The sequence below is a fragment of the Dasypus novemcinctus genome, chromosome 6 (assembly GCF_030445035.2).
Source record: "Dasypus novemcinctus isolate mDasNov1 chromosome 6, mDasNov1.1.hap2, whole genome shotgun sequence".
Taxonomy (NCBI): Eukaryota; Metazoa; Chordata; class Mammalia; order Cingulata; family Dasypodidae; genus Dasypus; species Dasypus novemcinctus.
The window spans coordinates 48,222,241-48,248,956 of record NC_080678.1 but is presented as its reverse complement, the minus strand read 5'-3'; the positions used below and the strand labels follow the sequence as shown (position 1 = coordinate 48,248,956).

The 26,716-nt window shown below is 38.7% G+C and overlaps 1 protein-coding gene across 3 annotated transcripts in view; it reads right to left on the bottom strand.

Annotated features, from left to right (window-relative positions):
- The window catches only part of BTAF1 (B-TFIID TATA-box binding protein associated factor 1), a 253,521-nt gene that overhangs the window by 166,300 nt on the left and 60,505 nt on the right, over window positions 1-26,716 (bottom strand). For all 3 annotated transcript variants that reach the window (XM_071215766.1, XM_071215765.1, XM_058298768.1), the window contains exons 5-11: window positions 13,869-14,026; window positions 11,512-11,648; window positions 8,771-8,900; window positions 8,432-8,500; window positions 7,203-7,292; window positions 6,443-6,538; window positions 6,172-6,348 (exon numbers count right to left, since the gene is read on the bottom strand). In XM_071215766.1, the coding sequence (XP_071071867.1) occupies window positions 6,172-6,348; window positions 6,443-6,538; window positions 7,203-7,292; window positions 8,432-8,500; window positions 8,771-8,900; window positions 11,512-11,648; window positions 13,869-14,026 (857 nt within the window). The remainder of the gene's footprint in view (window positions 1-6,171; window positions 6,349-6,442; window positions 6,539-7,202; window positions 7,293-8,431; window positions 8,501-8,770; window positions 8,901-11,511; window positions 11,649-13,868; window positions 14,027-26,716) is intronic.

Here is a 26,716-nt window from a genome sequence, read left to right as displayed (position 1 = left end):
AAATATCACAGTGATGGTAGGAACCAGTTTCCTTCACCCAGATCAGCCTGCACCCTAACCTAGGCTACAGTCCCACCTCTGGCAGGGAGGAGGCTGGCTAGCTCAGCACTAGTCTATTCAGGTAACTGAGGGTACCTTGGGCTGGCACAAACTGAATAATTACAAGTCTACTGGGGCAACTGTGGTCATCTTGGACCTGCACTGCATAGACTGCTGCCCACACCTGAAGCTCTATCCATGCCCCAGGCAGGGGAGAAAGTGGCATGAAGCTTCAGCAGTCTCTCTGGGCAACTACAGTCTGCATGACTTGGATTATATTCCATACAACTGTGACTCTGTCTCTACCTCTGGGAAAGGAGAAAGTTGGGAGATGCTTCATCTGTCTCTGGAGCAATGAGGGCAACTTGAGCCTCCGCAGTTTATAGCACCAATAACATGCTTGGCTCCTACTGCACAACCAGCAAGGGAGAAAGAGCAGGAAGCCCTAAACTAAAGAGAAAAACTGCACTCACAATAAATACTCTTGTAAACCAGATGCCAAGACACCAACAATAAATTACAATCCACACCAAGAAACAGGAAGCTATGGCCCAGTTAAAGGAACAAGATAAGCCTCCAGATGACATAAAAGAGTTGAGACAACTAATTACAGATGTTCAAACAAATCTCCTTAATAAATTCAATGAGATGGCTAAAGAGATTAAGGATATTAAGATGACACTGGATGAGCACAAAGAAGAATTTGAAAGTATACATAGAAAAATAGCAATTTTATGGGAATGAAAGGTGCAATTAACGAAATTTTTAAAATATTAGAATCATATAATAGCAGATTTGAGGAGGCAGAAGAAAGGATTGGTGAGCTTGAAAAAATGGCCTCTGAAAGTGAACATACAAAAGAACAGATGAAGAATGGAAAAAATTGAACAAGGCCTCAGGGAACTAAACGACAGTCAGACACACGTGTCATGGGTATCCCAGAAGGAGAAGACAAGGGAAAAGGGGCAGAATGAATATTTAAAGGAATAATGTCAGAAAATTTCCCAACCCTATTGAAGGACATAGATAGCCATATCCAAGAAGCACAACATACTCCCATTCGAAAAAATCCAAATAGACCAACTCGGAGACACATACAAATCAGAATGTCAAAGGCCAAAGACAAAGAGAGAATTCTGAGAGCAACAAGAGAAAAGCACTGCATAACAATATAAGGGATACCCAATAAGTGTAAGTGCTTATTTCTCACCAGAAACCATGGAGGCAAGAAGACAGTGGTCAGATATATTTAAGATACTACAAGAGAAAAATTTCCAGCCAAGGATCTTCTATCTAAGCAAGATGTCTTTCAAAAATAAGGGCAAGATCAGAATATTCTTGGCCCAGTGGTTAGGGTGTCCGTCTACCTCATGGGAGGTCCGCGGTTCAAACCCCGGGCCTCCTTGACCCGTGTGGAGCTGGCCCATGCGCAGTGCTGATGCGCGCAAGGAGTGCCCTGCCACGCAGGGGTGTCCCCCGCGTAGGGGAGCCCCACGCGCAAGGAGTGCGCCCCGCAAGGAGAGCCACCCAGCGCGAAAGAAAGTGCAGCCTGCCCAGGAATGGCGCCACCCACAATTCCCCTGCCGCTGACGACAACAGAAGCAGACAAAGAAACAAGACGCAGCAAATAGACACAGAGAACAGACAACCAGGGGAGGGGGGGGAATTAAATAAATAAATAAATCTTAAAAAAAAAAAAAGACTATTCACAGATAAACAGAAACTGAGAGAATTTCTAAGCAAGAGACCAGAATTTCAGGAAATACTAAAGGGTGTGCTAGAATATAAAAAGAAAAGACAGGACAAAGAGGCCTGGAAGAGAGTCTAGAAATGAAGATTATATCAATAAAAGTAACTAAAAGTGTCAAAAGAGTGGTGAAAATAAAATATGACAGATAAAACTCAAGTAGTGAGGAATAAACTTAACCAACGATGTAAAGCACTTGTGTTCAGAAACTGCAACCCAATGTTAAAAGAAATAAAAAACGTCCTAAATAACTGGAAGAACATTCCATGCTCATGGATTGGAAGACTAAATATCATTGAGATGTCAATTCTACTCAAATTGATATACAAATTCAATGCAACCCCGATAAAAATTCCACCAGCATTTAAAAAAAAAAATTGAAAACACAATTATCAAATTTATTTGGAAGGGCAAGCGGTCCTGAATAGCTAGAAACATCATAAAAGGAAAAGCAAACACTCATCTCCTGACTTTAAATCATGCTACCAAGCTATAGCGGTAAAAATAGCATAGACCAATGGAACCAAACTGATAGCTCAGAAAACAGACCCTCACATGTATGGTCAAGTGATTTTTGACTAGCCTGTCAAATACACACAGCTCGGGCAGAACAGTCCATTTAGCAAAATGGTGCTGAAAGAACTGGATATCTATAGTGAAAAGAAGGAAAGAGGACCTCTATCTCACACCTTATCCAAAAATTAACTCAAAATGGATCAAAAACTGTGGGGTGATATATGAGACCCCTGTGTAATGTTACGTATATTTATTCTGTAAATTCGTAATCTTTACTATACACTTACTGTTTATGTGTGTTCATGCATGAATGATATACTTCAATAAAAAAAATTTTTTTAATGTATCAAAAACCTAAAAATAAAAGCAAGAACCATAAAACTTCTAGAAGAAATTGTAGGAAAATATCTTCAAGACCTGATGGTAGGTGGTGGATTCTTAATGGAGATAAGAGAAGGACTGAGATGGACTACTGATGGTTAAAGTATGTAGAAGCTTTACTTAGTTTTACTGTAAAAGTGTGGAAATGATAGAATCAATGGGTAAAAATAGTAACAGCTAGTTTACAAACAGGGATGTGGCTGAAAATGGCAGTCTAGGGATGTAAACGTCAAATGACAGAATGCTAGAGAATAATCTAGGAACTGAATAGCACAGTAAACTAAGAGGTGGATGAGAATTGTGGTTGATGGTATAGATTCAAGAGTGTCCTTTGTGAGCTAGAGGAAATGTGTATCACTACTGCAGGGTGTTGGGAATGCATGGAAAAAATACAACTGGAATGACCTATGGACTGTGGTTAGCAGTAATAATATTCTTGTATCTATGTCAAAGATGTACTGTGTTGATAATGGGGCAGTATGGAAAATGTACATGGCATGTACATGGCTATGTACATGGTAACAATCAGATGATATTGATCTTATCTGTAACAAATGCTGCATCGCAGTGTGGTGTGCTGATAGTGGGGTGTTGCTTGGGAATTCTGCATATGTGCGTGATTGTTTTATAAGTTTACAACTTCTGTCATAAAAAATATATTTAAAAAATAGTAAGGTGTGTTGGGGGAAAAACATACCAAATATAAGGACTATAATTAGTAAAATTTTGACAATATTCTTCCATAATTTGTAACAGACGTCTAACGATAGTGCAAGGTGTTGGTAGAGGGTTGATGTATGGGACCCCTGTATGATGTTATGCATGTTTGCTCTGTAAACTCAAACTTTTACTACACTCTTAATTGTTTATGTATGTTCATATATAAATGACATAAATATAATAATAATATGACAAAGATAATAATAATAGGGAGGGTTGGGGGAAAATACTTTGGTTAGTAGTAATATTTTGACAATGCTCTTTAATCATTAGTTAAAAAGGTTTAACAAGAATGTAAGGTATTGAGGTAGGGTGAGTTATGGGAGTCCTGTATGATGTTATATATGTTTGTTTTGTAAGTTCACAACTATTACTATATACTTATTGTTTATGTATGTGTGTGGGTGACATATTTCAATAAATTAATTTTTAAAAATGAAAAAAAATCCCAGTATTTTATTAAATAAGATCACAAAAGCAGTAAAGAAAAATAACACCAGTAGAAGCATACTAACTAATCCCATTTCAAAAAGACTACAATGGCATGTACTTATTATTCAATGTACCTTATAACATAAAAACATGTTTTCTAAGACTACAAAAAGCAAATAGAATTCGGTGTGTACACACACACATAAATAACCCTGTGGTAGAAAATTAGCTTCCATTTTTTATTCTTATTCAACACCACCAAAAGGGAAGGAAGGGAAAGCCATCCTTTCCTGCTTCTCAGTATGCCAATCTACTTTCTCTGCATGTACTTCAATAGAATCAGGCAGCAGAGACGACTCTTGTGATTATATACTAGGAATCTTACTGATAATTGGCCTTCCTATGAGACAGATACTCTCCAAAAACCAGTAAGATTATTTTCCACTTGCATGTAATTCTGCGATTTTCTACAGAAGCTAGAGAGCAGGGGATAGAGAAAAGGTGGGTTTATTTATGTGGGAAGAGAGAATGCCATGAGAAGGGGCTAAAAGGTCAGGAGAAACAAAGAAGCGGGGGGTAGAAATAGGTAAAGAGAGCTCAGCTCTAGGTGCAGAATCAGAAAGGAATGTTTTATTGCTGCAGTTAAAAAAGAAAAGAAAGCCTCAGAAAATTTCAAAAACCCTGTGAGTTTGTGCTTAGGAATAGAAAGGGAGGTTCCGTTCTGTCCTGGAGTGAGCAAAGGAAGAGAAGAAAAACTATTCCAAAGCATTAAGTAGTCATGATGGAAAGCAAAATGCATAGGCTAATCTGTGAGGCCCTGAAGGAATGCTGGCCAAGTCTGGGAAGTAGTCAGGGTTGTTAGCTAGTGAAAGGTCCTGGTCTCTCCCTAGCTCCTCATTCATAATATCCCCTCTACTTCCACACCTCATCTTCCCCCTCAAAACACAAACACACATACACACACACTCTCTCTCTACTGGCACCATTATCCCCAGCTCAAAGCAACTTCTCAGGACACTGGAAGTCCCTAATTTTGAAATCAGAACTATGGTGAGTAAATAGGCATAAATGGAAAAAGATTTTACTGGCATCTCATATTGGAATTCTGAATCAGTTTTCCCACAAAAACCATGTTAAACAGGTAGCTAGGCTGTATAACACTATTAGTTTAGTAATAAGATTCAGATACATTATAAATGAAATATTTTTGTAGGCCACTCTAATAATCTCCTAGCCTAATATGAGAAATAGCTTATAAGAGTTTTCAATAACCTACTGCAAGAGCATAAACGCTAATAAGTAGGAGACTATGTATATACGTGTTTGTTTTCAACCTAGATGAAATACAATAATATAAAAAACACTAGGGGAAGCAGATTTGGCTCAATTGATAGAGCGTCTGCCTACCACATGGGAGGTCCAGGGTTCAAACCCAGGACCGCCTGGCCTGTGTGGTGAGCTGGCCCATGCGCAGTGCTGATGCATGCAAAGGAGTGCCGTGCCACACAGGAGCGTCCCCCGCGTAGGGGACCCCCACGCAAGGAGTGTGCCCCATAAGGACAGCTGCCCTGTGAGAAAAAACCACAGCCTGCCCAGGAGTGGCGCCACACACACAGAGAGCTAACACAGCAAGATGACACAACAAAAAGAGACACAGATTTCCAGTGCCACTGACAAGAACACAAGTGGACACAGAAGAACACACACAGAGAATGGACACGGAGAGCAGACAACAGGGGGTGGGGGAGGGAAGGGGAGAGAAATAAATTTTTAAAAAATTCTTAAAAAAGAAATTAAATTAAAAAGAAAAAACAAAAAACACTGAACTAGAAGACATGCCATCTAGTTTATAGTTCTGTTGCCACCCCTATCACGTTTTGTGATCTTGAGCAAGGCATCTAACTTTTCAGAATCTGTTTCCCTATAAGAAAATGGCAATACTACTTTCATTTTCTTCACAGAAGACTTACTATAGAAGATCAAACAAGAAAACATTGACAATTAATGTGAAAAGTACACAGCCATATCAGCTGCTTGCTTTTACACTTACTCTTACCAGCACTGGATTAACTGCAGTAATGGATTAAACGGGGAAAATAATTTTTGATCATAAAGAGACAGCAATGTAATTAATCACCTTTTGATTTGTAATTCAATTCTTATTAGCACCACCCTGTCTAGATAACACCTCGAGAAGCCAAATCTTGAAAGACTGGCTTATCTGTAGCACTAAGAATCTAGGGCCATTTCATATAGCCAAAATTAATTAAAACAAACTAAGGGGGCTGGGGTGGAGAGAACCTTTCAACATATGCTTCAAATACTGAAATGTTTACCTGACGAACTGCCAATGCATATTTTATTCCCAGCAGACCACCATGTCTAACTTCCCATTGTTCTTGTGTGAGTAATTTAAGTAGCACATCCACAGTCTTATGTACTCCTGTTTCATTCATGTGTTTTAACACCACACCTAATGTTTGAGCACAGGTTTCACGAACTGGTGCCACAACCTACAGATAATGAAATAAAACTCATATTTGCAAAAAATTTATTTTATGGAATTTGAAATTTGATTGAGTAAAGCCTCCCTTAGATGATACTTACTTCGTCAGAAACAAAGTCTCCAAATCTATCCAATGCAAAAACACAAAGGAGTCTAATAACCAAGTCTTCCAACCACTCTTGATGTTGCTGAATCATCTATTAAAAATATAATCATTTTAAATAAAAGATACAGATAATACTTTGTTCTAGGGGATGGAGAATGGGAGAGGAGACCTTAGGTTCAAAATAAATAAAATATAGGGACAGATTATTTTAGCTGTAGGAACCAAAAAGTCGAGTAGTCTCAATTAGTATTTTATTATCCACATTCTCTTTGATTATTTGATTCAGATAAACTGTAACAAAATTCTTTAAGATTCTTTTACACTACTTATATTCAAAATGAAATTAAGAAACTTTTAAGGCTGCCCCATTATCACTTATATCTATCATTTATCTACTTTCTATCCTATTTAGCAGTGACTTCATGTGCCACACCAATAATATTCTTCACTGACCCCTCAGTTATCCTCTTCTTTCATCTCTCTTTATTTTCTAGTCCATTATATCCTGCTCAAATACTCTTGCTTCTACATGTTTTTCCATTCAACATTTCTGAACAGGTCTTTTCCATCGTTTCCATGAACCCCTTATTCTGCGGTCTGTAAATAGATTTCTTCCTATCCTTATTTTCTTCTCTTATATTTAACTTTCCCTATTTCTTCCTCTCCATTTATCTCTCATTTGTACTTCATGTCACATATTTTATTTTCCTGTCTTGGCAAAAAGAGGTTAACTACTGTTGCTTTAATATACTTACCTCTTCTAAAGTGCTGTCTCCCATTTTACCACCACTTTTCCCATGAGCTTTAAGGATTTCCCTAAGTCCGGTGCCTGCACCATGTCGAACCTAGAAGTGCAAGCACAAAAATGAATGGCAAACAAACAAACAAAAAAAGTGAATGACAGAGGCTTTTACTTAAACTGTGCTGAACTTTTCCTTCAGTATGAAAATGATACTGCATTTTTAAAAAATTAGAACAAAAATAGTCCTTTATATGTGTTTTTCTTCTACCCAAAGAGAACTACACAAATTTTATATTTTTGATTTTTTTTTTTTTAAAAATCAAGATAAAAACGAGCTATTCTAAAATCCTTTTTAGATATAAATCCCATGGCTGTTCCTCCTATATCCTTTACAGGTATTCAGCATTATCCACAGAAAGTGAGTGGAAGCAAGGTATCAAATATTGTTTTCCATGGTCCAAATATCAATTATTTTTAAAATATACACATCAAAGCTAAGCTCCAAAGCTCCAGTGGTAAGCACCTAAGAAAAACAATTCTAACAAAATGTCTCATGACTAATGCTTCACTGTAACTCTAAGGTAATCTGCCTTCCTTAGGGTGAAGACATTTCTGCAGTGTCCTCTGGAAGGAATGAAAATAGGACACTGACACTGCACTTATTCAAGACCCCACCTGATTTAAATCCAAACCAGTTTTTCGCTTGTTTGGTTTAAAGTAACCAGGGGTCAACAGAATGGCTTTAGACATTAATCCCCAACTTTGACCAGAGGTGCTTCACTTTCATCTCTTTTACATATTTGGACATGTTCAAGATCTCCTTTGAAGAAATATTTCTGAGACTAAAAAGCTAGTTTGGAAATTACTACATTTTTTTTTTGAGATACTGGGGCTGGGGATTAAATCCAGGAACTCCTATGCCAGAAGGACCGCAGAGTCACATGGTTTTTCCATTTGTTTGCATGTTTTATTGTTTTTAGGAGGCACCAAAAACAATTTTTACAGTTTGGGAGAGATACATAAACCTAGAAGCTGTTAGAGTACACCTAAAAGAATGAAAAGAAATGACCAATTCACTAAAGAAGTAAATAAGGGAAGAGATAAGGTGAAAGAATCTAAAGTTTTCTATTAAAAAGATCAATGATAAGAAGTGCCCTGACCTGTGATTCCTGAAAGAGACACACTGTTTCCTTCTATTCACAGAACATAGAGCCAATAAAAACTATAATGAAGAAATCTTACCTCCCAGGATGGATTAAAAAGGTCATTACAAAGTTCTTCACAGAAGCTTTCCAAAGGCCATTCATTTATCTGTGTAAGAAAAACAGAATTTCTACTAGTTCAAAGGGCCTATTTTATGTTAATTAAAAATTCACAAGTCTAGTAATAGTCAGACTTTAAAAATTATTTTAAAAATAATTAAGATGTTTACTAATAAAATAAGTCAATATACTAATATAAGATTTTTACAAATAAAATTTCGTTCAATTGTCTTGATAATTACTGTCTACTGAAACACTGGTTTGAAAAAATTATGAAAACTTTCAATGGACACATCAGGGCATTTCAATTCAATAGTACCTCTTCAATTAAGGAAGAGCTGTCCGGAATATTATCAATCAAGACTTTGGAATCAGTTGCAGACTGATTAATAACAACATTGGCTATTTTCCGTCTCTTTTCTTCTGGCTCCCCATCCGTGCTATCATTGCTAAAAAATAAAAGTCTCTATTAAAAACACTGATTAAAGGATAACATAAATCACAATGAATATCAAAGAATCCATCATATGAACAAATGTTTAACAGTATTCTGCTTATATGGTTTACTTAAAATTTCATGTATCAGGAAGTATATGGGAACTCTACTTTTTACATTTTTCTGTAAACCTACAATTTCTCTAATTTAAAAATTCATGTATCAAACACCTAAGATTAGTTGCTTTAATTTTTTCCAGCAAAAAATATCCTTCACTTATTGCTGAATGCAAAACAGGTTAGTAAATTCTTGCTTTCAAATTGGATCTCAAATTGAACAAGTCTTTTTTCCTCCCTGCCTATAACCAGCTCCCCTCCATTTCATTACCACAGCACTTGGTCCAACAACTTAAATCTGGCCCAGCACTAACTTTAGGCTTTTGAACTCTGGAGAAAATTAATATACTGAGTAGTATGGTACAATAATCTTATTAGTTCCTGAAAATTATAAAGATAAGACAACTGATCAATGAAAAATTGGTACAGAAAATTTTATTATTTTTTAAAAAAAACAAAAATAGCCAGACTAGTCTAATAACAAAATATTACAAGGGAGAGGATAAGTGAAACTGCTTTTAGTCAATATTAACAGAAAGGAACAATTAGGACATTTTAAGGCAAACACAAGATTGCTTTCTACAAATATTTCCTCCCTCTCTCCATCTTAATAGTATGATTTATTTAGTCAACCACTTTTTAAATATAAGGTTATAAAAGAAACCTGGGTCTCCCTAATCTCATCCTATTATTCTTCCCCTAATTCTCTGGAATCTATTTACACTGGCCAGTCACATTACTGTCTTTAAACTTTTAGAGGCATGTTTCCACCTCTAGGCATTTACCCTTGATATTCCCTCTAATTGGAAAGTTCTTTTCCCAAACATTCACAGGGTAATGTCCCCATCTCTTGCAGATCTTTACTCAAAATCATTCAGCGAAGTCCTGGGGATTGTCCATCTAAAATTTCAAACCCTTTCCCTCAAAACATTTCATACATTCCTTCTTTTCTTTACACTTTTTTCTCCCCAGCCCTAATCATTAACATACTATATATTTTACTTCTTTCTTTTGTTCCTGGATCTATCTTTCCTTTTAAATTTAAGTTCCATGATGGCAGAAATTCTTATTTTATTCACTTTTCTATCGCTAGGGCATGGAACAATAGGTATTTCAATAAATATTTGTGGAATGAATAAATCATGAACTCTAGAAAACTAAAGTCTAAAATTTCTAATAATTCATACCTAGGGATAAAAGTTCTTGTATGACTAGAAGTCAGTAGAAACACTTGCCAGGTTACTATATGATCCTAATGAGCTGCTAACTTTAAAAACCGTTGTAGCTAACAAGCTCAATAAAGAGGTCATACTTAAAAAAAAACCCAACAACCTATTCCCAGGTAAAAATTGCTATCAAGTAGATGTACATTTTTATTTATTCCCCCTCTCTGAGCTTTTAAATAACTACTGTAAACCCACACTTTTTTAGCTTTTGCAAATGGAAAGGACAAGAATGATGTCAAGAACCTATTTTCAAAGCTTTTAAGTGTTTATTAATTCATCATTTACTCACTGCTTGAACACCACTGAAGATTCTGATTGAATAGATCTTAATGAGGCCCAAGAACCTTAATTTTAAAAATCCCCTCAAAACCCATCTTTTTTTTTTTTTTACCTTCTCCCTCTTTTTTTATTTTTTAAAGCAGCCTGCTGAAGGACCTTTCCTAATTAATATAGCTCAGTGAGGGATAAAAGATTTTTAGTATTTCAACATTACAGATTCCATTAACATGAGAAAGCATTGTATCTTATCAATTACAGCAGGGAGCATAGTTTTATCTTACCCAACCAAACAACATTTAATAATTTTGATAGAGTAGCAGGGACCTTAGCTGTCCCAATTGTTTGCCTATGTCAGGCCCTTAAGATACCATTGTTTCTGATGTCAAAACCCATCTAAAAGCAAGTAGTTTTGAACTACCCTTTGAGAAATGCTGCTACAAACCATGCACAGATAACACTTTTAAACACTCATTAAGAAACTGAAGACAGTGGTTTTAACCCACATAATTCTTTCCTAAAATAGGAGATGAACTATCCTAGACTACCTAGTATTTGGTATGGCAACCAGTCTAGGTAATAGATGATTTTACCCTGTAACAAGTTTTCACCGTACTCAAGCACAGTATTCCTAATATAGCCTTAGACCACCTCTCTGATTTCATTCTCTACTACTCTCCCTTCTGCCTCTATCCATCCCATAATGCGCCTTCTTTCTGTTTCTTGGATTAGGGCATTAATAGTTTTTCCTCTGCCTATGAAGATCTTCAGCACTCATTCAGAAGTGGTAATTACAAAACAAACAAATAAACATGTATTTGGATTTTTCTAGGGAAGTAGTCCTAGTCACTAGTAATAGAAAATAAGTCTCCCTAACAATTGAGGAAGACAATCTAAATGGTATCCCACAGTTAAAAACAATGTGAGCAAAATGTTTTATAAATCAAGCAAATATAAATCTACAGACAGTCTTGTTTTAAACAAATAAGCGGAAAATGATTATTACCTCTTCTCATTAGTTTCCACTGCATCCCTGGATCTCTGCTTTGCAAATAACTTGGCCATTCTTTTAGCTTTATTCTTTTGTCTACTGCTCATTCCTGCTCGAAATTCTGAATCGATCAATTCAGCTGCTTGGAGAGTCTAGAAGAATAAAGGAATGCTGAGTTTGAACTTCTGACATTAAAATAAATAATCATAGTCTCAGCCTCAGAAGAGGACTAATTTTATAAATTTCATTATCCCAACCCATAGAGAGAGCTTTCAAAATGTGACTTTAAAATAAACATAATGTCAAGCAAAAGTTACAATAATGCCAATAAAAGAAACTGATTAAAAAAAAAAAAGAAACCGATTATGACCATCATCTGTTGAAAAAAATAATTACAGCCATAAGTGACTAGTCCAGCATCCCATAGTCATTTTTTCGTTTTTTTTTTTAATTAAAGTTAACAGATCACACGGAACATTACATTAAAAAACATAAAAACTCACAGTCATTTAATCCATATAACCTGTTCCTCTCAATCATTCACTACTTAGTCCTTTGGTTCTCTTTTCCTCTCATGAGAGGCACTATAAAGGCTGTGGATAAGAAATGCTTTGAGCAGAAGCCTAAAAATCTGTACTTAATTATAAGATTCACCTGAATTTTACAATTCTTTAGTCAAATATTGGTCACTGATGTTGATGTCCTACAGCATAGTGGCCCAGGAACCATGAGCAACGCAGCAGAGATCAGCCTATGGCAATAATTAACCTTAAGTAACTCCCCATAAAGGTCCATGACCTCTACGGCCATGACAATCTGGCTCTCACAAATGGCACAATGGCTGTTCCCTAGCCCATATCCAATTATTCTGATGCCTGTAGCCCACTATCTCTAATACAACTGATCACTCATTTTCTTATACCTTGCCCAACTGCCCATACTATGATCACATCACTGCATTTTCAGCACTCCTTTCTTTTCTTTCTTATACTTAGAGGTTATGCCTTTTCCCTGTGGACCCCATATATCCTTCCATTCATTCCTGTTTGCCATTATATTTTCTGTCACTTTATATTTTCATCTCCTCTCCACCCATTTCTGCAATTGTTTTCCTGTCTAAAAAAGGTTATTCATCATTAAACACATCACAAATTTTTAAAAATATCCTTTACAAATTCCACTGTGTTAGAGGACTAGTATAAAGGGAAAAAGAACTATTCTCCACTGCAAATGAGAAGATAAAAGTTTCATGACCGAAAAGTAGGAATTCTTAATGGGGTCAGGAGCCCTAAATAGGAGTTGGAGGCAAAAAGGAAGAGTAGTGAACTCCTTGAAACATAATTATTTCACTGTATGTCTTTTTTATGAGGAGAGATCAGCAACTTTTACTGGAACTTCAAAAGAATCTGCACCACAAAAAAAGTTAAGGAGCAAACAAGAGTACGTGAGAATGAAAGATAAGGAAAGGAGGAGGAAGAAAGTGAGATTATGGCACAGTCATACTACCAAATAGCATGACACTGTCAAAAAAGAATATGATCAAAGGAGTGTAAATGGCTATAAGGGATCTTTATGGGGTGACAGAATGTTCTAAAATTGGATTCTTCTGATAATTGCAACAACAACAACTCTGTACAATTTATTAACAATCGCTGAATTGTACACTTAAAATGTGTGACTTCTATGGCATGGAAATTATACCTCAATAAAGCTATTTTTTAAAAAGGGGAAAAAAAGAATATGATCAATCTATATATAGATATATTAAGCTATATGAAGTGGGAAAAGGTGAACATGTACACACAGAAAATTTCAGGAAGGATGTACAAGTAAATCACAAATCACTGTCTTTAGGGAGGCAGGAGGCATGTGTGTGCCCAATGATTATTGGAAAGACTTCTTTTTTACTTCATACTGTATGCCATTTCATACTGTTTCAAAGAGTTTTTTCCAATGTTTATTATTTTCTCAATTAAAAGAAAATTAAAAATGAATCATAACTCTAAAGACTGCTAATGTCATCTTCATAACTGACTGTGTGATAGGTCTTACCATCTCCCACTCTCCCACACACTTATTTTTCTTTCACCAAAAACCAAACAAAGGAAAGAGCAATTAGTACACCTGGGATCTCTGCTGGTGGCTCCTAAAGGGTCCACCACAGCTTTTGCCTAATAATCAATGTCCCAGAGGTAGGCTGAACTTCTGACTCTGTGAAATGTGTCACCAGAAATACAATTTAAAAAGATACTTAACTATGGTGGACTAAACAGCAATTAAGTACAGCATTAAAACAATTGTAATTGCATAAAGATAGGAAGCAAAATCCTTATATTATTATTTGCAACCAAACAACCAAATATTTTACCTACAGGTTGTTTATTTACAAGGGCTGCTGAAGTTGGGGTATAATCCAAATCTTCATCATTGAAGAGTTCTTCAGTACTCATTCCAATGGCTTCTCCCATATTAAGGCCAAGTTTCTTCTGTAATAGTTTTCGTTGGCGTGCTATCCTTTCTTTAGGATCCACTTCACCATGAAACAAAAAGACATACATACCCCACCCCAATCAGTTAAGGAGTTTTCTAATATATGTACGTCAGATTCCATTATACACACGCATAAACACAACTATTAAAATACCCCACCTGCCAATAAAACAAACTACACTCACAATTTCTGAACACACCATAAACCCTAATTACCTAAACATGACTGGAAAATAGTGTTCTACCTAACAAACAAAAGTGTTCTACCTACCTATCTAAGAGTTTTCACTGAGATTCACCCATCGCCACACTTAATTACCAAAGGTCTATATAACATAATAAGGTTAATTTCCATGCAAATAAATCAATCTTATTTTATAGCTACACCTTGTACTCTCTGAGAGAAGATCTAACTAGGCTAAAAAAACAAAAACAAAACCTGTATTTTGTTTAACAGAAAAAGGCCTCAACAAATAAATGCTCATTCTAAGTCTTGCCTTTATGTATTCTGAAATCACACAGATAAAAAATAACAAAAATAAAAGTATACAGATTTTGAATGTCTCGAGTAAAACTTTCGTTACTTTGATGGAAAACAAGTAAACAGAACACACACACAAATTTGACCTTAAAACAGTTACGCTGCAAAAGCAGGGCTCCATGCTATTAAGAAAAATAATTAACATTTTAAAAAGCAATAGTGATTTGTTTCTAATAACAGCTGAGTAAATTCCTATTGGACTAACTCTCCAACAGATATCTATAAACTCTGGACAAAATATAAAAACCAACTACCCAAAGACACTGGAAATTAAACAAAAGAAGGCATATACTTGAAGAGGAAGGGATGTCATCACTTGGAAGAAGGATATGGCACCACTTGAGTTTCACATTTTTTTTCAGCTTTTAGACTGGGAGTAGGTAAGCTAAAATTTGGAAAAAATTTCACAGTCTTTCTGACTCGAAAAACTAGGGTGGGAAGCAGATGTGGCTCAAGCAATTAGGCTCCCATCTACCATATAGGAGGTCCAGGATTCGATTTCCAGGGCCTCCTGGTGAAGGGAAGATGGCCAGCGTGGCGAGCACAGAGCTGGCCTGTACAGAGTACTGGCCTGCTTGCTGATGCAGCAAGATGACACAACAAAGAAAGACAAAAAGGAGAGACAATAAGAGATGGAGCAGACCAGGGAGCTGAGGCCCTACTCAGGAAGGTCCCAGGATAAGTTCCCGGTGCCACATAAAGAAAGGACAAGCAGACACAGAAGAACATACAGCGAACGGATACAGAGAGCAGAGAGCAAGCAGTACAAAGGAGTGTGTGTGTATGTGGGGGGGGGGGGGATAAATAAATAAATATTTTTTTTTAAAAAAAAAGGAAAGAAAAACTAGGGTAAAGAGTTAAGGGGAACTATAGTCATTGGGAGACAGAAAGAAATCCCAGAAAGGAGAGAACCAGAGAGAAGCCCAAAATTCTGCGTAAATTTGGCCCAAATCTCTAACACCTGAACCCCATGCATAGGGCAGAGTCTAAACAGCCCAGCTGAGGCTAAAAGAAGTGAATGAGGGAAGCATACTTGGCCCAATGGATGGATAGGATACCCGCCTACCACATGTGAGGTCCACAGTTCAAACCCCAGGCGTCCTTGAACCATGTGGAGTTGGCCCATGCTCAGTGCTGATGTGCGCAAGAAGTGCCATGCCACTCAGGGGTGTCCCCCACATTGGGGAGGCCGCATGTGCAAGGAGTGCACCCCGTAAGGAGAGCCACCCAGCGCGAAAGAAAGTACAGTCTGCCCAAGAATGGTGCCACACACACGGAGAGCTGACACTACAAGATGACGCAACAAAAAGAAACACAGATTTCTGGTGCTGCTGCTGAGGATAGAAGCCATCATAGAAGAACACATAGTGAATGGACACAGAGAGCAGACAACTGGGGGGGGGGGGAAGTAGGAGGGAAGAGAAATAAATAAAAAATAAATCTTAAAAAAAAAGAAGAGCAGGGAGAATGCTCAAATAAATGACTGAAAACTTGTGAAATTTAACATAAGACATGAATATACACATCCAAGATACTCAGTGAACTCCAAACAGAATAAAACCCAAATAGGCCTATATTATGCTATGTTATACCAGAGGAAGAATTCTGAAAGTCACAAGAAAGAAGCAACAGGTCACACATAAGGGAGACTCGATAAGATTAAGTGCTCATTTCTCACCAGCAATAATGGAGGGAAGACAGCAGGAAGATGTGTGGCAAAAGCAAAAAAAGTGATAAGAATTCTATTATGTGACAGAACTGTCTTTCAAAAATGAAGGAGGGATTAAGACTTCCTCAGACAAACAGAAGCTGAGGGATTGGGACACCAGTCCTACAAGACCAGCCACGACAGAAATGATGAAGAGAGTGCAGATTGAAAGAAAGGAACCCAACAATAGACTGGAACCATTTGAAGAAATAAAGATCCCTGGTACAGCTAATGACATAAGTAAATATAAATACCCGTACTATTGTATTTTTTATTTATAATTCCACTTTTTACTTCCTACATGATCTAAAAAGCAAAGGCAAAAAATGTAATGATAAGCCAGGGATTCTGGAATCATAAGGCATAAATATGTAATTTGAAAAAAGAACTACATAAAGGAGTGTGGACACAAGGGTTTACACCTTAGTTTACATATAACATACTTTATGTATACTATTGAAGTTAAGTTGGTATCAAAGCAAACGAGATTTAGGATGTTAAATTGAAGGCTCTGTACATTTTAATCCAGAGTTTCTACTTGGGATGATGGAAAAGATTCGGTAATGGATGGTGGTGATGGTAGCACAACATTGTGAACATTAATTAACAGCACTGAATTATAATATAATGTGGTTAAAAGGGAAAATTTTAGGTTGCATGTATGTTACTATAACAATTTAAAGTAAAAGGTCTATGGAATGGAACAACACAGTGTAACCTAAGTTAAGTCATGACTATACACATAATAGCATAATTATAAAATATGCTTTTGGGGATTTATGGGAAGATGGCAGATTAGAAGGGCAGAGGAATTACTTCTCTCCCAGAAAAATAGCTAGAGGACAGGCAGAAACTGTCTGAAAAACTATTCTAGGGCTTAGGACACCAGGGAAAAGCTAGCCACCACCCAGGAGAGGGGCAAAGGAAAGGAGACTCAGTTGGCTGGAAAAATCCTGTGAGTAAACCTGCAGCAGCAGCTGCTGGCACCCAACTTGCCACCTTCAGAACAAACTGCACTGGGTTCTCTGGTCCCTAGCAGGCCACTATGGACTGAGGGTGTTGCAAGGGCCTTCTTCCCCAAGAAAGGGGAGAGGGAGGGACACAGCCTAAGACAAATTCAGATTTTGGCCAGCAAACTTGGTCTGCTGCACTGGAGGGTGCACACTTCCAGGCCGGGTGGTGCTGTGAAATTGTTTGCCCTTAGTACCCACAGGGAGCTAAAGATAATTTGCCTTCTCAAACACCCTCCCTACTACCCTAGGCTGGCTGCTAAGGACACATGGGAAGGACGAGTGTGGCTGGCCAGGGAAGGAGAGCAATTTCTGAGAAAGTTTGTTCGGCTTGGCCAGTCCTGAGGACATTGCTTCTGCACTGCCCAGGCGGGGTTACAGTGAATTCATTACCCTCTAGCATATGGAGCCTGAGCTGAGAGGCCCACAAAGAGTGCCATCTGCTGGCAGGCTAGAAACTGCACACAAAGAAGGGAAAACTAGTAAGAAATAAATAAAAGAGGCAATCTGGTGCCTTTACTGCCCCCCTCTCCAAGGCCCTTGGAAACTGGCCTTTACCCCATTACTGCGTCCTTAACTTTGGTTTGGGCTGTTAAACTGGGGCAATCCTAAATATCTAGAACAAGGTGAACCAAGAACCAAAAAACAGTGGTAGCACACAGCTACTTAACAGTGAACCCTCAGGCAAGAAAGAGAAATTGTACATCGAGTAAACTCAGCATCATAATCAGATTCCTAGATATCATCAAAAAATTACAAGCCATACTAAGAAAAAGGAAGCCAATGAAGCAGGCTAGTAAGACAGGGAATCAATAGATGGATCTGGAACCTGGCAGGAAGTCTACATGGACATGGGCAACTCCAAGATGGCTTCTGGAGGACTCTCCCCAAGATTCTGCCACTCAGAGGAGGACCTCCCCCCGAAGCCAGGAGAAGCCCAGGATATTCCCCAAGGACTTTATCATTGGGCCCTCCTGGGAGACAGATGAGAGAAATAAGCAATCAAAATGGTATAGCTGGAACTTCTCCCCTGCCATTAGCAAAGGGGTGAGATAAATAACAGTTCAAAAAACAACTGCAGGCCTGCGTTCCCTCTCACCTGAGTTCCCTCTCTTGTGTGCTCTTGCCTCTGGACCCAGACTCCAGCTGCCTTCTCCCCTGCTTGAATCACCACTCAAGTAAAACCTGGGTATTTACAACCTATAATAGGAAATTGTATCCTGTAAATCAGCCCTCTTGATCACTTTTCAGCCCCTTCCTCTCTACCTGGGACCTCTGATCTATGATATTTCCCCATTTCTCTTCCCTTCCTCCCTGAACAAATTGCTGGCCTAACTCACCTGACGTGCTCTTGAAATTCATTTCTGCAGCATAAGTCAAGAACTTAAATAAAATCTGGTTACATTACGACTCAGGCAAAGGAACAAATCAAATCTCCAGAAGAGACACAGGACTTGAAACAACTAATCAATGATATTCATATAAATCCCTTAAATCAAACATGGAGTTGAGGACAACATGGCTAAAGAAATAAAAGACATTAAGATTACACTGGAGAATGACACTGAGGGGACTATAGGAACACTGCTGATAGAGTAGACAGATAAAGCTTAGCTCTTACTAAAACAACTGAGAGGAAGTCTAGGGCTGCCTGGGCAACCTGCTTTGGGGTACAGCAGACCAGGACACTGCATCACAACTAACGGGAAAGCTGGGACAGAGAGTAAGAAGCCAAAACAGCAAATTATGAGTTAATGATCCTCCCAGTCGCCAGGAAGGGCTCCCCTCCCCCATCCAAGCTATCAGGCAAGGGAAAAACTCCTGGCAATGGTATCTCACTAAGAGGAGAACAGACTTCTTCCTCCCTGCCAGCACCTCAAGATAAATATAGAGGGGGGGTTGCTCTGCGTCAACTAGGAAGGTGCTAGAAAGAAAAGGAAACTGGCTGAAAGAGGCACTTATACAGTGCCCTAAGGACAAACAGCCTAAGGAGAACCACCAGCTTCCTCCACCAAAAGGAGTATGGTGCTGACCTCCCTGGGAGGAGTATGGGTCTGAGGGCGGGGAGGGGAGAGTGGTCTCTTTGCAGTTATTTTGCCAGCTGAGTCCCTCTTGGGTTTCAGAAGGGACCCTGACGTGACAGGGATAGAGGAGGGGGATCTTCTCTGGCAGGCTCCCTGGCTCAGCAGCCTAGGTAAAGAGAGGAATTATCAGAGAGGAGACAGGGATCTCCTCAAGCAGGATGCCAAACCTAGAAACCTAGGTAAAGAGAGAATTTACATCAGAAAGTAGGAAGAGGTAACAGGGAGGGAATAGGGGTTGATAGGTTTCTGAAAAGTCTTGCTAACCTAAGAAGGCACATTAGCTCAGTGGAAGAGCTCCAGTCTAGCATATAAAAGGTCTCTGGTTCTATCACCAGCTACTCTCTGAGATGCTATACAACGTTATCAAGCATCCAGTGAAACTTTACGACAAGGAACATACTGACATCCTCTTTGTATTAGCTTTCATTGGATCTCTTATTTAAAAAAAAAAAAGGTACCTTTTTTACTTTCCTTATTTTACTCACTAAAACCAGGCTTAAAACCTGCAGACAGGCTGCAGGGTGACTGCTGAATAGCAATAGCCTGTGACGATCACTAGGGATCCAAGAGAAAAAGCTGTTTTTCTGTGTTTATCTTGGCTTTTTTATCCTTTTCCTGCCGTCTTCCTCCTTTTCTTTAAAAAAGAAAAAACAAAAACCAAAAAACAAGTAGCTGCTGTCTTGATTTCTTATTGTTGAATCCCCCTTTCTTTGTTTCTATTAGTTTTTTCTGTCTTTTGTTTCCCAACTTTCTCTACTTAGACTGTATCTTTTCCCTTCTTCACCCTTATATTTTCTGTTTTCTGTTGTTCTTTCATTCCACCTCTTTAGGCTTGGTCTTCAATTTTTCTTGTACTCATTCTCTCTCTCCTACTTTCTCCATGTTTTATTTTCTCTTTTTTTATTATTATTATTATTTTTTCTCTTTCCTTCTCTCTTCTACTTTTTCTTTTCCCCTCTTCTCATCATTCTGGATTTTTAATTCATCCTATATATTTCCCCATTCTGTTTCATGTCTCATTGTTTCTAATCTGACTTGTCTAATCTTATTCTTCTATACTTCTTCCTTGGGTTAATTATTCAATTGCCTACATCTTATACGGTCCCTCTCCTACCTGTTACTATTACTACTATTACTCGTTTCCTCTTCCTATCTCTTATTTCTCTGGCACAAACATTTTTTTCAAGGGAACATAGACTACGGCAAGGAAATAGAATAAGAGGAATAAAGTGTCAAAGTGAAACTTACAGCACTCAAAAACAACAAAATAAAACCATAGAGCAGAGGAAGAAGCCAATCAATGGAATTACCACACCAAGATAAAGAGATGACTAGATATCAACAAAAAAATACCAGCCATACTAAGAAACAGGAAAAGATGGCCCAGTCCAATGAATAAACTAAAAACCAACAGGAGATGCAGAACATGGAACAACTAAATCAGGTCTGTCCAAACAAATAATCATGTATCAACTTAATGAAGTGAAGGAAGAGATTAAGGATATTAAGAGGACACTGGAAGAACATATGGAAGAAAGTATAAACATACATAAAAAGATAATGGATATGATGGTGATGAATGATACAATCAAAAATACAATGGAAGCACACAATAGCAGATCTGAACAGGCAGGGGAAAGAATTAGCAATGTGGAAGACAGTACACCTGAAATCAAACAGATAATAAAACAGATAAATAAAAAGATTTTAAAAATCCAGCAGGGACTCAGGGACTTGAACAACAACACAAAATGCACAAACATATGCATTATAGGCATCCTGCAGGGAGAAGGGAAAGGAAAGGAGACAGCAGTAGTGTTGGAGGAAATAATGGCTGATACTTCCCAACCCTATTGAACGAGATGGATGTACATATCCAAGAAGCACAGCACACCTCAAACAGTATAGATCCCAACAGGCCTACTCTAGGACATATACTTGTCAAATTGTCCAATACTGAAGAAAAAGAGAGAATACTGCAAGCAGCAAGAGAAAAGAGAAACATTATATACAAGGGAAGCTCAATAAGATTAAGTGCTGATTTCTCATCTGAAACAATGGAGCCAAGAAGGCAGTGGTATGACATAGTTAAGGTGCTAAAAGAAAAAAACATCCAGCCAAGAATTCTCTATTCAGCAAAATAGGAATTCAAAAATGAGGAAGAGTTCAAAATATTCACAAACAGAATCTAAGAGAATATGCTAATAAGAAACCTGCACTTCAAGAAACACCAAAAGGAGTTCCGCTGGTTGAAAGGAAAAAAGAAGAGAGTTGAGAGTGTAAGAACAACTAAAAATACAAAAAGTGTAATAAAAACAATATATGACATACATAAACCCAAAGAAAATACGGCTAAACTAAGTAATTCCATGACAATAATAACACTGAATGTTAATGGACTAAACTCACCAGTCAAGAGATACAGACTGGCAGAATGGATAAGGAAATATGACCCATCTATATGCTGTCTACAAGAAACTCACCTTAGACACAGGGATTCAAGAAGGCTGAAAGTGAATGGCTGGAGAACAATTTTACAAGCAAACACTAACCAAAAAAGGGCAGGAGTAGCTATACTAATATCAGATAAAATAGACTTTAAATGCAAAACCATTTTAAGAGACAAAGATGGACACTATATATTAAAGGTGCAATCTTTCAAGAAGATAGAACAATCAAACATTTATGCACTTAACCAGGGTGACTCAAAATACATGAGGAAAACACTGGAAAAATTAAGTGGAGAAATAGATGCCTATACAATTATAGTGGGGGACTTTAATACACCATTATCACCATTAGACAGAACATCTTGACAGAAAATCAATAAAGAAACAAAGACTTTGAACAATACATGAGAGGAGCTGGACATAATAGACATACACAGAACACAACACCCAAATACAGTGGGATATACATTCTTCTTAAGTGTGCATGGATCGTTCTCCAATATAGACCACCTGCTAGGCCACAGTACAACTCTCAATGAATTCAGAAATACTTAAATTATACAAAGTAATTTCTCTGACCACAATGGAATGAAGCTGGAAATCAGTAAGGACCAGAGAACCAGATTAGGCACAACAGTAGGGAAGTTAAACAACATACTCTCAGACAAACAGTGGGTCAAGGAAAAATTGCAAAAGAAACCAGTATCTACCTTGAAACAAATAAATATGACAAGACAACATATAAAAACACAGCAAAAGCAGTACTGAGAGGGAAATTCACAGCCATAAATGCATATATCAGAAAAGAAGAAACAGCTAAAATCAAAGACCTAGCTGCACACCTGGGGGAATTAGAAAAAGGACAACAAAATAACCCCAAAGCAAGCAGAAACAAGGAATTAACAAAGATTAGAGCAGAACTAAATGAAATTGAAAATAAGAAAGCAATAGAAAAAATAAAGAATACCAAAAGCAGGTTCCTTGAGAAGAACAATAAAACTGACAAACCCCTAGCTAGGTTAACAAAGAAAAAAAGAGAGAAGATGCAAATACACAAAATAAGAAATAAGGAAGGGGATTTCACCACTGAACCCACAGAAATAAGAAGTACTACAAGACAGTACTTTGAAAAATTATATGCCAACAAGATGGATAATTTAGAGGAAATGGACAAATTCCTAGAAACACACAAGCAGCCTACAATGTTGAAAGAAGAAATTAATGAGCTCAACAGACCAATCACAAGCAGTGAGAAAGAATCAGTCATCAGAAACCTCCCAATTAAGAAGAGCCCAGGACCAGATGATTTCACAGGTGGTTTCTACCAAACATTCCAGAAAGAACTAATACCAATCGTGCTTAAACTCTTTCGAAAAATAGAATTGGAAGGAATATTGCCTAACTCATTCTATGACACCACCCTAATACCAAAGCCAAACAAAGACATAGCAAAAAGGAAAACTTCTAGAGCTTACAAATGAGTTCAGTAAAGTTGTAGGTTTTAAGGTCAGTGCATAAAAATCAGTAGCATTTCTGTACAATAATAATGATCAATCTGAGAAGGAAATCAAGAAAAAAATATCAATTACGATAGCAACTAAAAGAATCAAATACCTAAGAATAAACTTAAAGATGTAAATGACATATGCATATAACTACAAAACACTGTTAAAGGTAATCAAAGAAGACAAATAAATGGGAAGAATATTCCCTATTCATGCACAGGAAGACTAAACATCATTAAGATGTCTATCCTACTCAAACTGATATACAGATTTAATGCAATCGCAATAAAAATCAACACAATTTTTTACCGAAAAGGGAACACTTAACTATGAAATTTATTTGGAAGGGCAAGAGGCCCCAAATAACCAAAGACATATTGATAGACTAGTGGCTATTAAAAAAACAGAGGACTTCAGTTGTTGGGAGAGGATGCAGAGGAACAAGAACCTTCATCCACTGTCGGTGAGAATGTAGAATGGGGCAGCCTTTGTGGAGGACAGTTTGGCAGTTCCTCAAAAAACTAACTACAAATCTGCCATATGATCCAGCAATTCCACTGCTAAGTATATACCCAGCAGAACTGAAAGCAAGGACAAGACACAAACATATATACATACTAATGTTCATAGTGGCATTATTCACTATTGCCAAAAGTTGGAGTCAACCCAAATGCCCATCAACTGATGAATGGATAAATAAAATGTGGTATATACACATAACGGAATATTACTCAGCTGTAAGAAGGCATACAGTACTAACACACGGGATAACATGGATGAACTTTGAGGACCTTATGCTGAGTGAAGCAAGCCAGGCGTTGAAGGACAAATATTACATGATCACACTGATATAAATTAAGCAAACTGAGGAGACTCACAGAATTAGTTTGGAAGATAGGTTTACAGGAAATAGAAAGGGAGAAGATTGTGAGTCAATGCCCATACGGGCAAAAGCATGTAGTTGTGCAATGAAGAGACATGACAGGTATAGTGATAATATTGGGTTGGGTAGTGCATGTTTGACAGGGTGGTAGGGTGGGGAGGATGGGTGGGTTGGAGGGTCCATGGAACTTGGAGGGAGCAGGTGAACACTGGGGATTAGCGGGTACATGGCTGAAATTCCAATGTTAGGAATGCTCATTTGGCAATATGACAAGGAAAGGTTACTGCTTTAGGGTACTGAATGGGGGCATTCAGGTCAGGGCACACCTAGGGCAGGCTTCTAGGGAGCATGTGAGTGATCATTTTGGCATAGTGTGTTGCATCAGTGGGTAGAGACCCACATAATGAGCAGGAATATGTTAGACACCCATCTTAGGGAGGCCCGCTATGTTCTCAAACATAGGGACGGGAGTCATTTGCAAACATCGGAGGTGTCTAATAGGAGAGGACAGAACAGTGTGTCAAGCCCTCAGTGAAGATGCAAGTAACTATGAATCTTGTCCTTCAAGAAGTAAAGCCTGAAGGCAGCTGTGGGCCCAAAGGGGAAGGAGAGGAATAAAAGAGATGGAACAGGGGGCATTTTGGGGCTGATGAAAGTGTTCTGCATGATCTTGCAACAATGGATACAGGCCACATCCAGAAGATGGCAGCAGAGTAAGGAGCTCCTGGAGTCAGCTCATGATACAGGGCAGTTGGTGGTCACCCAGAGCTAAAGCACCTGTTTGGAGGACCCAGGAGACCAGAGGAGTATCCTGCAACATCCTTGCGAGTGTGGAAGGAGGAGACCACCCATCTGCACAGAAGATTCGTGAGGAGAGCCCTACACACTGCAGAGGCTGGTGCCCGTGGTGCACATGCCACCTTGGGAGCTATTTCGTGTCTGGAGTTGGAAGGTCCATTTACCTCAAAAAAAAAAAAAGAGGAAGACACGGTATGGCATCGACTTCAGCTACTGATTACAGGATTCGGCAGGCTGAAGTAGAATTCTAGGAACAACTAAACTTTGAGATTGTCCAGGTCAGAGGGAAGCTGGTGGCCACCATTCTGACTTCGCCCTGGACATGAGGGGAAGTGGAGCTGACTGAATATCAGAGTGCTTGTAAGAAATGGCCTCTTTCCACCCAGGTTGGATTGTAATACTAGCCTAAACCCCAGTCCCACCTGCAGCAGGGAGGAAGCTGGGGGGACCTGCACCATCTCTCTGGAAAGCTGCAAGCCACGCCACAGAGGCTGGTGCCCATCCTACTCTAGGGGTACAAGCCACCTCAGGAACTATTCCGTGGCTGGAGTTAGAAGCTCCATTTCCCATAAATGGTGGACAATTTATGGGAATTCTCTGTCCACTGACCTCAGCTACTGATTAGTAGACTTGGCTGGCTAAAGTATAATCCTAGAGATGGCTAAGGCTGAGCCTGTCCGAGGGTGACTTTGTCACCAGCAGGAGTGGAAGCCTGGTTGGCTGAAATCCAGTGAATTTAGAGGACAGAAGGGGGCTGGTGTTTCTTCAGCCTCTCCAGGAAATGGCAGGTATTCTGGGCCTAAAGGGACTGAACTGTTGAGTGACCACAGAACCACCCCTCCCCGACCCAATAGGATAGGAGGTGCTTCCTCAGCCTCTCTGGGCTACGCTGGATACTTCCGGCCTACAGGACTGAATTGTTAAGTATTGGTGGTTCCGTTTCCACACCCTAAAGGACAGAAGGGACAGTACTACCCTAGTCTCTCAGGGCAACTGCAGGCATATTTGGCACACAAAGATTAGATTTTTGGGCACTCCAGAAAGTTCATTCCCATCCCCAGCAGGGAGAGGGTCTGGTAATACATCAGTTTACCTGAGCAACTGTGGTCATTTTGGACCCACACGGCATACATTGCTGACCATGACTATAGCTCCATCCCTGCCTAAGGTAGGGGAGGAAGGGGTGTGAAGCTGCATCAGTGTCTCCAGGCGACTACAGACAGTCTTGCTGTGCCCAACCTGGATTATTATACACAGCTACAGCTCTGTACCTACCCGACAGAGAAGAAAGGTGAGAAAAGCTTCATCAATTCCTGGGGCACCGTGGGCAGCTTCAGCCTCCAGAGCTTACAGCACCAACTACATCCTTGGATCCCACTACACAACTAGCAAGGAAGAAAAGACAAGACAAGAAATCCCTAAACTAAAGGGAGAAACTGCACCCAGAATAAATACATCTAGCAAGCCAGATGCGGAAACACAAACAAAAAATTACAATCCATACCAAGAAACAGGAACAGATGGCCCACTTAAAGGAACAAGATAAGCCTGCAGGTGACATAAAGGAGTTATGACAACTAATCTTAGATGTTCAAACAAATATCCTTAATAAATTCAATGAGATGACAAAAGAGATTAACGATATTAAGAAGACATTGGGGGAAGCAGGTGTGGCTCAACTGATAGGGTGTCTATCTACCATGTGGAGGGTCCAGGATTCAATCCCCAGGGCCTCCTGACCCGTGTGGTAA